General features: G+C 36.6%; 1 protein-coding gene across 1 annotated transcript in view; it reads left to right on the top strand.

The window, feature by feature from the left end:
* Positions 1-8,141, top strand: part of LOC150075763 (caspase-3-like) — an 81,995-nt gene extending 73,854 nt beyond the window's left edge. Inside the window, exons 7-8 of the mRNA XM_090387874.1 lie at positions 5,073-5,199; positions 7,928-8,141. Of these exons, the coding sequence (XP_090244000.1) occupies positions 5,073-5,199; positions 7,928-8,141 (341 nt within the window). The remainder of the gene's footprint in view (positions 1-5,072; positions 5,200-7,927) is intronic.
* The last annotated feature ends 6,310 nt before the right edge of the window (positions 8,142-14,451 follow it).

Genomic DNA, 14,451 nt, shown 5'->3' on the forward strand with positions numbered 1-14,451 from the left:
GGCCCACTCTATTTCCCTGTACAATATCTTATTATACTCATCAGAGTCATTAGGCCTATAGCACACTCCTACTCAATTTTGATTTCCCTATGCTTATGTCACACCAAACTGACTCGACACTGCCCTGTCCATCGATGTCGACTGGCTTCACTTCCTTGGACTTTTATGTGTTTCTTAACTAATAGCATAACCCCTCCTCCCCTCCTGTCCTGTCTATCCTTTCTATACACATTGTATTCCCCAAATTCCAGTTCCGCATTCCTTATATCTGTGTGACACCACGTCTCTGATATCCCAACAATATCTGCCTTTGATGTTTTGAGCAATACCTCAAATTCATCAAATTTATTTACCAAACTCCTAGCATTGGTGTACACGCAGGTATACATGCACCTGTTTCTATTCTTGGCTACCCTAACACAACCCATGTGTTTTCTTGTACCTCAATGACTCCCAGCAGTCTCTGAAATATCCTGCATCTTGTTTTTCAGGCTTCTTCTCATTTCAATAGAAGCAGTGCAAGAATCACTTCCACCTCTGCCAGTGGCTACTGTTAATCTATTAGTCCTTGTATCCCCCCAACTAGCAGTTTTACGACCCACCTAACTCTGCCTCGACAGCATCAGCAAAAATTCTTGCACCCTTTCTATTTAAGTGTATCCCATCCCTGTAGAAGCAATCTCTCCTGTTAACAAGTACAGTCCAGGCTGAAAAAAATTCTACCCCTTGAGCCTTGCACAATCCCTCCAGGGCCGAATTGATCGACAAGGCTCTCATCATATACTCCCTCCTATCGTGTCTGGGCAGAATTGCAGACAATTTCAAATTCAACCCTAATTCACGGCTTTTTTTCAACAGTGACCTGTACTTGCTAAGTAATTCCGCCGGTCTCCTACTCTTAATATCATTAGTGCCAACGTGTACAACTATATCACCTTTTGTGCCCTTAAAAGATGATATCCGCTCTACAACATCATCAACCTTTGCCCCTGGCAGACATACCCTGGTCCTATTCCACCTATCCTTTTTACAAAGCATGTTCCCTGTTTCCCTGACAATAGAGTCACCAACAACTACTAGTTCCTGTGGGACCAGCGCATTCTGCCTAGGGGGGCTGCCTCTGTGTTGCCTGATGACCAAGTGCAAGCTCTGGCGGTGATGTTGGCGGCTGAGAGCTTGATGGGCCCCTCAATTTATTTCCTTCGAGGGCATCCACCCTGTCCTTCAAGCTCTCATAAAGGCCCATAACCACGCTGAGTTGTCGCCTGATTTCCTTGCACTCCTTACATCGTGCACACACACAAAGACATCCTCCTCCTTGGCAGTATCATGTCCCGTACCCGACTGCTCCGCAAACATCAAGCAAATAGTGCATTTTAAAAGACTGTGATTCAGAGGGCAACTGCCCCCCTCAGTTCTCCCCTGAACCACAGCACTCCCATTAGCTTGAGCCTTTTGCTTTGCTGCTCTGGTCTGAGTCATGATTCCGATTTAATTCAATAAAATTTCAAAACAAAATTAAATCCTTAAGTTATATCCCAAAACAGTTATAATGCTATATTTATTTTTTCGGTATCTAGTGTTTTCTACGAGTTCCCTTTATATAACTTCCGTATCATGTGTACCACTATAGTTATGTATTAATTATTTGTTACGATTAAGTCGTTATATATATATATATATATATATATATATATATATATATATAGAGTTAAAAGTACAATTTAATTGACAATAAAGTTTATTAAGATTAATAGATTTACTGATTAATTGACAATATTATATTATGCACTATACTACACTAAGCTTATGCTATCGTGTAAAAATGGCAGGAATTCACGAACGGTACTTCTACGGACTCATAAGTATTGATTAGCTTCCAAATCTTGCTATCTCAATTTAGAATAAACTAAGGATCCTGACTAGGTCTATAATCTACTTATAGAAGATAATTTAATATAACAATTGGTTAATAAATCGACTAAATTTGGTTAAAAAAAAAGACCTCTCGTTCAATTTGTAACACGTGGATTTGATACCGTTACCAATACTAAGTAATACCTACAAAATCTCTGTGTTTGTGAAATGAAAAAGGAAGTGTTTGTGAGGTTTAAATCTTTTTGCAAATAAGTTTCTTCTATTAGTTTGGCAATTCATTGGAGGCAAATTGCTGCTGTGGATAAAGGGGTGGCTGAGGGAGAGAAGACAGAGTGGTAATCAATGGACACTGCTCGTCGTGGACTAATGTTATTAGTGGAGTCCCCTAGGGTTCATTGTTGGGTCCATTATTGTTTTCTGTATTTATAAATGATATTGATGATGGTATATCAAGCTTAATATCCAAGTTTGCAGACGATACGAAGGGTGGCAGGGTTGTCAGGGACACTACTGACATTATGCTACTGCAACAGGATCTGGAAAAGTTGAGCAGATGGGCTGAGAGGTGGCAAATGAAGTTTAACATTGACAAATGTAAAGTACTACGTATGGGAAACAGTAACCCCAGAGCAACGTATCAACTCTGTGGTTCTACACTGACAGTGGTAGAGAATGAAAAGAACCTGGGTGTAATTGTGTAGGCAGATATAAAGTTCTCTGAGCAGTGCAGACGGGCGGCAAAAGTAGCTCATGGTGTATTGTCAATGATATATAGGAATTTTTCTAGCAGGAATAAGGAGGTGATTATTCCCTTGTATAAGGCAATGGTCAGGCCACACCTAGAGTACTGTATACAGGTCTGAAGGCCTCATTTCAAGAAGGATGTAGAGCTGCTGGAACGAGTACAGAGAAGAGCAACAAGATTAGTGAATGGAACAAAGGGGTGCTCTTATGAAGAAAGGCTTAAGTTTTGTAAATTACAGTGTCTGGACACTAGTCACCAGCGAGGTGATCTGATAGAGGTGTATAAAGCCTTGAATAGTTTGAGCATGCTCAATGCTGATGGGATTCCTCCTCTCGCTCAGAATAATCACCTGAGAGGGCATAAATTCAAATTGAGGAAAGACAGATGTAGGATAGACATGCAGAAATTTGCCTTTAGCCAGCGGGTGGTTGGTTGGTGGAACAGACTTCCATCCCATGTCGTGGAAGTTGATAGCCTAAATAAGTTTAAGGCTCAGCTGGACAGGTATTTCCAACGAACAGAGGGGTAAAGTGGAAGTGGTTTTTATTTTTTTTTGGCTGATGCTGCATAAGCTTGCTTTCTTGCATCAAATGCCTCTACTAATGCTAATGCTAATTCATGATATATTCAGTAGTAAGAAAAGGTATGGGAGAGATACTGTATGAAGTAATGAAATTTTTGGATATGGCATAGACATGGAAAGAATATACCCAGCTCGACAAAGCCCTTCCTCCAGTCATTATCTTACAGAGTAGAGGCAGCAAGATTATACACTAGCTAATCCAGAAGCCTCTTAGGAGTTACCAATAGGTTTGATCCTGTGGACTATGTAGTGGCCAGCCTGCAAACACTGTTTGAGATGTACCCTTGAAATGTAAGGAAGATTGGATCTTGCCATGATGTCCATTATAACTTCAAAAGACATCGATTATACTGCATGACATAAGAGATGGGGGGGTTGCCGGATCTTTGCTCTTAAGACTAAACATGGGTTTCACCACTTCAAGCCTCCAATAAGCAAAGTGGTGGTATTGCACCAGTTGATGAGAGTCATCTATCATATACCACGTTTTCCTGGTAACACAGAGGAGTTGTCATTCCTGCATGTGTTCTGGGTGCCACACCTTGATCCCTGCTTATGTTAGTTTGCATCTGGGTGGTTATCTCCAGTATGCTTATAATTGAAATTCTTTTTGAATAGCACCCTATTTGTCGAAAAACACAGTCAACATCATCTTGATCCTGGATGTCTGTAAACAAAACTTTTTGGGTGTTGTTGATGATTTTGAAGTCCACTGCATGTTCCAATGCTTGATCTCTGGGTTGTACTGAAACATCCACCTCTCATCTCTAGTGAAAATACAATTGAGGAAATTATGGATTGTTTTGACAAGTCAAGATGAAGTCTTTGCATGATGACATGCTTCATTGCTTCTTCTTTTCCATGACAATGTGTGGCAGAGATTTTGCATAGACCCTCCTTTTCCTTAAATCTTCATTCGGTACTTGACTAATCATCTCCTTATTCATATCCAAATTGTCAGCCATCATTCTGAGGGTCAAACAATAATCTCTTCCTACAATTTCCTGAACTTCTGTAACTGTCCTCATTTCAATAGGATGATGGATGTCCACTTCTTGGGTCATCGCAAGCTTCCTCAAATCTGTCTTTGAACTACTTATACCATTCAAACACACTGGTACATCGCCATAAACAGTTTTTAACATTTAAAGCAAAATTTTTTATTCGTTCATTGCTATATTGCAAAATCATGATATGGGATTGATTCCTTATGATTTTGCAATGGAGCAATGTTAACACTACCAATGAAACTGGTTACTCACAGCCTGTCAGCATACTATTCAATGTCTGGACCACCGTCTGCTGGAGGAAATTTGAACTACAACATATCACTTCCATTTATTTTCAACCTCAATAAACATGACAGCAATAGCACCAGTCTGGGAAATTTGTTTCCACACCTTATTTTTGGAATTTTCTATGAATGTGTGAGATGCCTACATATTCAGACTTTATGTCAGTTATGCCATAGATGGTTTTAAACAATTAGCATATGTTATTTTTAGACCTCCATTGTAATACACTAACTTAAGAATTTATCTCCTGTTAGCAATTTTAAAAGAAGTATTGAACACACTAACGTTTTTGCAGTATGCATATTGAAGGCTCGTGGTTTTTTGGCTGACAAAATAGGGAAAGTATTTTTAATTGCATTTAGTTAGTATTAGTATATATAATGTGTATGATTGCTTATAATAATTGTATATTTCTTTGAATTGTTATTGTTTTTTTTAGTAATAAATTTTTTTTGTCAAATAATTTTTTAATACATTAGTTATTCTGCAGAATAACTGAACAGTTGTTGATGTTTAGTTAGTGTGAAAAGATTAAACTAGGCAACACTTTTGAATATATGTCTGTTTATAGCTGTACCTTATCAAAAAGCGTTATCACCAGATGCAGTACCTGGTAAACAAAATGTTCCTTTGCTTGTAACAGATGGCTCTTTGCCTTTGTATGCAGATATTCTAGTTCATCTTGCAACAGTTGAAGAGTAAGTATTAATGAGAAATATACCACTTGTAGTTTTTATCAGATAATAGTATAAAAATGACAATAACCAGTTTCTTTTACCTTACCTGTTTTAAAATTCACCTGAAGTGTGTGTCTTATTTGTTTTGGTTCTTCAAAGATATCTGGTTGTGTTGTGTGGTAGTATCTTGCGATGGTAAGGCTAGTGCATTCTATAAGCTACTAACAGGATCCACAAAAAAAGGAAATAAATAAATAAAAATTTGCTATTATTCATGGGCCATTTTATCAACTGAAAAAGAAAGGAAAAGGTTTATTTTTACATCTTTAAAGTGCCCATTTCAATCTTTTGTATGCACACATGTGGCTTCGCTTCTAATACATCATATTTTGGCAAATATATTTTGTTAAAGGCTTCACATATGTGATGCTTATGAATATATGCCAACATAGATTAAATTTTGAATCTGAGGGGAATAAACATTCACAGATATGTTGTTATTAAAAAGAGAGACATTGCAGCAGTTTTACATGTTAACTGTATTGCTTTTTAGTTATGCAGTTTAAGTGTGCTAAATACCAGTTGCCAACAAAGAAGTTTGTTTAATCATAGCTTTTCTAAATACTTCTGCAGTGATGTTGAGAAGGAAAAGATAATTTATCCTGCAAGTTCTACAATGGTATATATTTAATTGATAATCTAGTTCTAGAAGGGTTCTCTAATTGTGTTTTACTATTGAATGTGATGGTTGTTTTTATGCTGCAATGATTACACAGCACTGGTGTTATTGAAAAATTTAAGTCAACTATATATAAAAGTATGCATTTTTGTGGGTAAATAAAAGGCAATATAGAAGGTGAAAAATGCATTTTTATGGATGACACCTTCACTTGGCCAAAGAGAAGGTAAGCAAACACTCATTTCAAGTAACCCACTAGTAAACAAGTTTGTGTGCTATAAAGTGTTGTGATCATCCTGCAGAAGGATTAGCTCACATAATTGACAAAATCACACTTTCTGACATTTTCTTAGAAATGAATGAATATTAAATTATGTTTATATTTTCTTGCTATGATTTGTTTGCTCTTCACTGTTTAATTGAACATCTCTTTTTATGTTAATGGCTAAGGTTTCTTAAGATTAGTATGAAAGTTTTGTGAAGTCTTGATAGGTCTAATAATATTGATTTAAAAAAATATATTATTGGCTATTGTATTGCAGTGTGAATTGAGTTCATACAAGACTTTTCCACAAGTGATGTAATCCCGTTTCCTTTCACACAATTATTGTTTATAAAAAAAAAATAAAACAAAAATACCTGAAGCTTCAACATTATCCTAAACTTGGAAAAATTGTAGGAAACAGCTTTAGAATATGCCTGCATTATCAGATTTGTTAAAAAGTTATCATGCTTGAAGTGAATTCTGTGATTGCCTTTTTTGTTCCCCCCTCCCTGAACTTGTAACGAGAATAAAGAGAGCATTTGTTTCAGGGTTTTTGTATTTTCTCAAACACTAGTTTAAACACTTTCACTCTGCAAATCTGTGTAATACGATTGCTTAAAGAAACCTAATTTCTTTAAGTAATAAAACCTGTATACTTATTTAACAAGATATTTTTTCAGACAAAACTACTAAATTTTCATATGTTGGCCCATGGCTTGTTTGTATATTCTTGGCTAATAATAGATTACTATTTAAAAAGATTATAAGGTCATGTAAAACACCTATAATTTCAGTTGTAGACTAACTTTGCAAAACTGCCAAGTCTTCTAATGCTAGACAGCGAAGAAATTTAGACCCTTTTCCTTGCCTTGCTTGTGAATATATCTTCTAAGTGGATTCGCCTGGAGATAAGGACCTTCAGCCCTTCCAACATAAACAAAACTTGTAAGTTTGTTTGCCTCTTCTTATGCCTTCTGACTATATTTCTCAGTGGATCATTACCATCATGAAACTCAGACTATGGATTTTCCCTTCTTCCATTGCAAACTGGTGAAACTCACTACATAGCATAATTTTTTGCTCTCTTCTTCTACTTTGAATGATAATAATATACAAAATATATAGAGCATCCAGTTAGTCAGCCAGCCCTTTATGTACGACTGTGTTGGCTGATTTGACTTAGAACTGGGGAGTTAAGCTTTCTAATGCTTATCTGTAATGATAGAGAGAGAGAGAGAGAACAAAAGTAAATTAATTTTTTATTTAAAGCACTGCCAACTGTTTGCAAAGGTATTTTTTTAACAAATCAATTCTTTGTAAAAGAAAAACTATTCCTTTCAAATCTTAATTCATTTTTTGCTACACACAGCTCAAAAAGCAAAGCAAAGTATACCAAAGTTTATTTAATTTTTCTAGATTAATTGTGATGTTTTATATAATTAAACAGTTTGTTGTCGGAACTAAAAAACCCAAAATTCTCTTCTCAGCTGGACCGTGTTGGAAATGAGCAGCTCTCTTCAGTTTTTAGAACAGATGTTATCGTTTAAGTCTATTTATCATGTTTTTTTTAAGAGTTGTGTTTGGCTTGATGCTTGTTTCATAGGTTCCAGATAGTGCAGTATTCCTGTAAGGCTGCTATTTAGTTTTGTGTTCTCCATTACAAATTTCTATTTTCTTTTATTAAAATTGCCTTGAATGTTGTTATTCATTTTCATTTATTTATAAGCAAACTAATTAATATAGTTTTCCATATAATAATATAACAAATTATGTGTATATAATTATTTTCTTTCCTTTCTTTGCAGCTATGTTTCATATAGATCAGAAATAGATGGCACCTTTTTCATAAATGCTTTAGTCCAAACTTTAAATGAATATGGAGACTCTAAAGATATCTGTTCAGTAATAACTGAAACAAATAGGATTGTTTCCATTACCAATGAAAGCTTTAAACAAATGCCACAATTCAACTCTACGCTACGAAAAATACTTCAGTTGAAGAAAAAAAAACTCTTGTAATATAGCTTAAAAATCATGAAATTATGTGATCTCACAATATATATATATATATACATTTAACTATTTTTATATTTTTACTTCATTATTTTTAAAATGTATTTTATAATTCTAACCAGGAAATGTTAATTTATGTTATGTATGCATTTCAATATTAATTATGAAGTGCTTAAAGTGATATTTTTAATTGGTCTCTAAAGTCACCAAAAACTATTTGTTGTAACTAAAGTAAATTGAAAAATATACTCTTTTATCACATGGGAGTTTGTTTAAATTGTTTATTGAAATGTAAAATTTCAGTACATACTTAATGCAAAGTATTCAGATAGCACTTTAGGCTCTAAATCCCACTTTCAGGCTTAGTAAAATACTAGTGAAGATGACTATGGTGCAGAAACTGAACTTTCAACCTGCATAGGCCTTTGTAGCTGAGTGGTCAAACATGAGGGTACAAAAAGTGCATATGCTTTGAATGACTACTAAATATGATATAACGTTCTTGTATTCTCTACCGTATGAATTCCTCTGTCGTTATGCGGTCTCTCTCTCTCTCTCTCTCTCTCTCTCTCTCTCTGCTGGTGCAGCATAAGCCTCGGGCTTCCTTGCACCATGTGGCTAAGTAGTAATAATAAGACCGCCCCTTAACAAATCCATGCTGTGACTACAGTATAATTGCATTCCTGTTTGGATGGTCCTGCATACCACTGACTCCATTATTTCTCTGTGAACAGAACAGACAGTAAGCTAAAGTAGGTCTGTAATTGCTCATGTCACCTTTTGATGATCCCCCTTTGTGAATTGGGGATACATTTGCACATCTCCCATCCATAGGGACTCCCCCTGAATCAAAGTATGCTCTCATAATTATGGCAAAGGGTATGCTGCCTCCCTTAATATAATTGGATAGATTCCATCCACACCAGGCACCTTTTTTATATTTAGCTTCAATTTCTCTTCCACTTTCTTTTCAGTTATCACAAAATCATTTAGCTTTCATTGAGTTTGATAAATTACTGGCATCCCCTTCCCTAAAGAATTCCTCATGTGTGCTCACCTTGCACTTGTGGTGCCCACAGTTGTAACAAAGATGTGGTGCAGGATCTAACAAGCGAAAATTTTGTCTTTAATTTCTGGAAAAAGTGTACGGGTATTTCAATATTTCATCTTTTCTAAATGAACTGCATACTTATTGTAATTTTTTTCTCCTTAATAAAAAATTAAATATTTAATGATGTGTTCTCAGGAAAATGAGGGTCTCAGTAACAACTAAGGCTTTAAGTACCTTTGATCATTCTAGCAATTTAAAACCAAAATAAATTTACCTTATCAGTTGAATATATTATCCCTACAACCATAACTGAACTTTCTCATAAAACAGTTCAGTTCTGCAGTCTCAATGGGGGTGGGGGAGAGATTAGGGGTATTCAGTTCCTTGGCCTGCAATTCTTGAAGGGACCCAAACAAGACCCTAACATTAATTTTTTTTAGTAATTAAATTCACTTTTAATAAATGACAAAAAATTCTACCAACTAAAAAAATAAATATATTTTTATTTTTTAATATTTTATCTTACTGATTTATTCTGTGTTAGAACTGACTTGTCACTTTTTAGCCATCACATCTACATGTGGTTGTACATGCATACATATACAAAAACAAAGGGGACCATTGTGCAAGTTTTGCACCAGCTCCCACATTAACTCTCAACTTCCCTACAGTTCTTGCCAAGTCCCACAATGTTCATAGCAATCAAATCAACTTCATTGCCAAGTTCCATTATCAGGCGCTGCCTGCTGACTGATTTGATGGGATGTATGATGAGACATAGACTTCAGAACAGAAGCCCTTGCATTGCAATGGTATCTCTAGAAATTTTTCCATCATAAAGTGGTCAATGAATGAGAAATTATATGCACTGAGTAATATGGACCTTTGTTTTTGTGGGGTCAGGGAAGGCTGGCAGCACATACTATATGATTATTGAATATATGACAATGCCAGGATAGAAATACGTGAAATTCTTGACAGTATAGCTACAGGACAAGAAGCTATATTTTTAACAGACTGTAGTAAGTTTCAGATGTTCAAGTATTTACTAAAGGAGTATTTGAACTAAGGAAAAGTATGGTTCCAGTGGTACATGGTTGATAAAATTCATCTGGTTAGAGGCATTGATGTCTTTTGTTTTGATGCTGCTGTTTTTAATGGTTGCTCAATTGGAAGATCTACTCCTTATTTTTTTCCCTCGGAGTTCCCCCCTCTGGAGTAGGCCCACAGAGTATATGTGTTTTTTTTTTTTTTTTTTTTTGTCTCATACTCTAAGATCACGGTGTCAATTCTACTAGAACTGGCCCACCTTCCCTGGTGTGGGACGATGGGCCAGAAGTACTGTTCTTCAGAGATGCCTGGCAGAGTTGAACTGATGTTCTTGCAGCCACCCCTTACATAAACACGTCCATAGGGCCAACATAAAGGCACAAAGACAGTTCATTCACTTATCTTTTTTGTACTTACTTCCGAACAATGTAATTTGCAAAATGTTCACAACTACGAAATTCTAAACTTTCTGTCAAAGTGAGTTTAAGTGTACAATGTTCTGATTCTTATCAAAAGACTCTGAACGTTTACACACTTTCTAATAAAGTTATTGTATTATGGAGCACATAGAAATTCTGAAATAACTTTAATTTTCTTTCATTCAACATTCTTGGCCAATAAAAACAGCTCTCATTAGAATTCAATCAGTCTTCAAGAAAATTCTCATTTACGGTTGCGTAGCAGAAAATTTCTCTTTCTTTCTCTACTCTGCTTTCCATTTTATTTGAAATTCCTTGCCATCTAAGCTGAAATGGATACTGCTGATCACACATCATGTTGATATTATAATGCTGGTGGTTTATAAAGATGTCTAGACATATAGTGTGTTACCTCCAGGGGCTCACATCTGGTGAGCATGGGCTTGGCACACCCAGGGTCCTGAGTTGGATATCATCATTCTTCCCTTTCTTGGTGATTCCTTTCTACTTCTCTCTCTCTCTCTCTCTCTCTCTCTCTCTCTCTCTCTCTCTCTCTCTCTCTCTCTCTCTCTCTCTCCAGGGTAACTGCGAATTTTTTTTTCACTGGTGCAGCATAAGCCTCAGGCTTTCTTGCACCAATGGCTAATAATAATAATGACGGGAAGAACACGAACATCAGTTTAACTCTACCTTGGTATAGTGTGGTAAATACAGAACTCTGTGCCCTGGCCCCGAGTGGCAAGCGATATTTTGTGCGATACATAGCGTTCTTTCTCAGCGGATTAGTTATATTTATTTTCCAGTGTCACTATTCTTCTTGTTTTTCTTAAGTGATTCTTTACTTAAAAGCTTTGAAGTAGAATCCAAAAAGGAAATACACCTTTCTTTCCTTGTGTATATATATATATAATCCGTACTAACCTAACTAAACCTCTAAACCACTTGGTCACTGGTGGCACCGCTCCTGCCTCCACGTGGCGGGGCTGGAAACCTGGGAGGAGAAAAACACTCTCCCGGGGCAAAAGTTTGGACTGATTAATAATTGCTTGACAATTGTTGTGAGCTTTGATGTAGGCAGAAAATGACTGAAATATCAGATGATGTGTAAAGACAACAACTCTGATGAAGCATTCGGTAATGACTGCATAACCTTGAAATGTGACTGTGAGAAGACCCCTTTCAAAATTTTTACAATCATCCAAAGAGTAGTATGGATGAGGATTTAATCTTGCCATGCTCAACTGACACAGCGCAATTGCAGAGAAACACAAAAACTTTATGCCGAGGACTTCTGCAACTTAATGAGAATGGCCAATGACATGCAAAAGATTCTACTCATTAGCATTAGCATTAATGGTCAGGCCACACCTAGAGTACTGTATACAGGCCTGGAGGCCTCATTTCAGGAAGGATGTAGAGCTGGTGGAACGAGTACAGAGAAGGGCAACTAGATTGGTGAATGGGACAAAGGGGTTCTCTTACGAAGAAAGGCTTAAGTTTTGCAAATTACAGTGTCTGGAAACTAGGCACCAGCGGGGTGATCTGATAGAGGTGTACAAAGCCTTGAATGGTTTGAGCATGCTCAATGCTGATGGGATTCTTCCTCTAGCTCAGAAAAATCACCTGAGAGGGCATAAATTCAAATTGAGGAAAGACAGATGTAGGATAGATGTGCGGAAATTTGCCTTTAGCCAGCGGGTGGTTGGTGGGTGGAACAGACTTCCATCCCTTGTCGTGGAAGTTGATAGCCTAAATAAGTTTAAGGCTCAGCTGGACAGGTATTTCGAACGAACAGAGGGGTGAAGTGGAAGTGGTTATTTTTATTTATTTATGTTACTTTTTTTTTTTTTTTTTTTTTGGCTGATGCTGCATAAGCTTGCTTTCTTGCATCAAATGCCTCTGCTAATGCTAATGGTAATGCTAATGCTAAAAAAAAGGAGCAAAGATGGACATAAATAGACATGCCACTTATGGATCTCATGATCCAGATCTCTCAAACAGAGAAGACTTAAATGCAGGAAATGCAAAACGGCAGAAAAAAGAAGGAACAGAAACCCCTGCTCTTCTTTTTTTGATACTGCATTCTTTGACTGACAATCTTTTGAGTAAGCTCTCCCCATTCGTAATACAGAAATGTCTTGAGAATGTGGCGGGCCCACCAAAAATGGTTAGAAGATTAAAATCCGGAGACCTTCTAGTGGAGATGAATGAGAATAAACACTCGGAAAAACTATTAAAAATATCGAATTTTGGTGGAATTCCCACAAAGGTTACCCCGCATGCCACCTTAAACTCCTCTAAAGGGGTAATAGCCGAGTGGGATCTCCTTAACGTATCTGAGGAGGAAATCGTTCAGGAATTAGGCGATCAAAATGTAATAAATGCCAAAAGGATAGTCATTAAGAAAGATGGGGTTCTTACTCCTACCCGAACGGTCATTCTTACATTTAAAACACCAATTTTACCAACAACTGTTAAAGCTGGATATTTGAGGTGCAAAATTTGACCTTATATTCCAAACCCAGTCCGGTGTTTTAAATGCCAAAAATTTGGACACTCACAAGCAGTCTGCAGGGGTGTAACCACCTGTGCCTCCTGTGGTTCAAAAGAGCATGTTCACACAGACTGCCCCACTGAAATACAAAGCTGCCCAAACTGTAAGGGGAATCATTCAGCATTTTCAAAGGAGTGCATCCAGTGGCAGACTGAAAAGAATATACAAAAGTACAAAGTGGAACACAAGGTACCATACCAAGAAGCAAAAAAACATTGTTTAATTTGAAATAAATTGCCATCTTATTCTTCAGTTGTAAAAAAGCAACGATCCATAACAGTACAAACAGATTGTTCAGTTCCGCCAAGCATCTCAATTTCTGATTGGGCCAGGTCAGTCCTCTCTACACTAGAAGAACAGCCTACCCAACAGCAATCAACTCATTCGGTAAACACACCATTGACAATACCGCCAGATAAAAATTCTGTACAACAGCCAGTTAATCAAACAAGCTCTGAAAGAAATAATCAAAAAACCAGTACTGATACCATGGACATAGAAATTCACACCGAGATGAACCACTTCTTGAACTTCATGCGAAAGAGGAGGACATGGACGTCACTAGACCAAATTTCCAAAAAAGGGAAAAAAGACTAGTGTTCCGAAGTCTTTTCTGTAATAATGTAGGGCGCCTGCTGGGCAGCGTTTAATACGGATATCAAGACTCCCAGGCAGGTTTCCAGCACTAAAATGAGAAACCAGAAAGACTAGGATTTTATATGAGCGTCTAGCGTTAAATTAGGACAAGATTCTGTGCTCTAAAACTCACCCAGATGGACGTTGGGCAAGAATGCAGCAACGAGAATTGCGTTGTGATGATTAACTCTAAGGCCCTTTGTGTATTGGCCTTTGAGCCCGCCTTTAATGATAGTCTATTTAAATATATATATATGCTATCAAAAGTGTGTATTTCGGAATAGTCCTGAAGAAAGATAGATCAACAAACAAGGTATAGTTTATTATACATACATGGACTTGTGTATTTATTTACAGTAAAAGAATTAATAAGTAAAACAGGGAATTAGAATTATATTATGTTGTAAGTGTTAGCTTTACTCAGGATAGCTTTACATTTTCTAGTTAATGGATAGTAGTAACATGGCACCTTTCTGCCATTCTGTCGACATTCTTCATGTAGTTTCGGTAAACAATCGTTGTTAATATACAATAAGTAGAAGAGCATCCAGCTATTCGAATTTATAGGCGAATGTGTAAGATTGACATATAGTTATGTTTACCGTT

The sequence above is a fragment of the Mastigoproctus giganteus genome, chromosome 13 (assembly GCF_048544385.1).
Source record: "Mastigoproctus giganteus isolate SK-2022 chromosome 13, ASM4854438v1, whole genome shotgun sequence".
NCBI lineage: Eukaryota > Metazoa > Arthropoda > Arachnida > Uropygi > Thelyphonidae > Mastigoproctus > Mastigoproctus giganteus.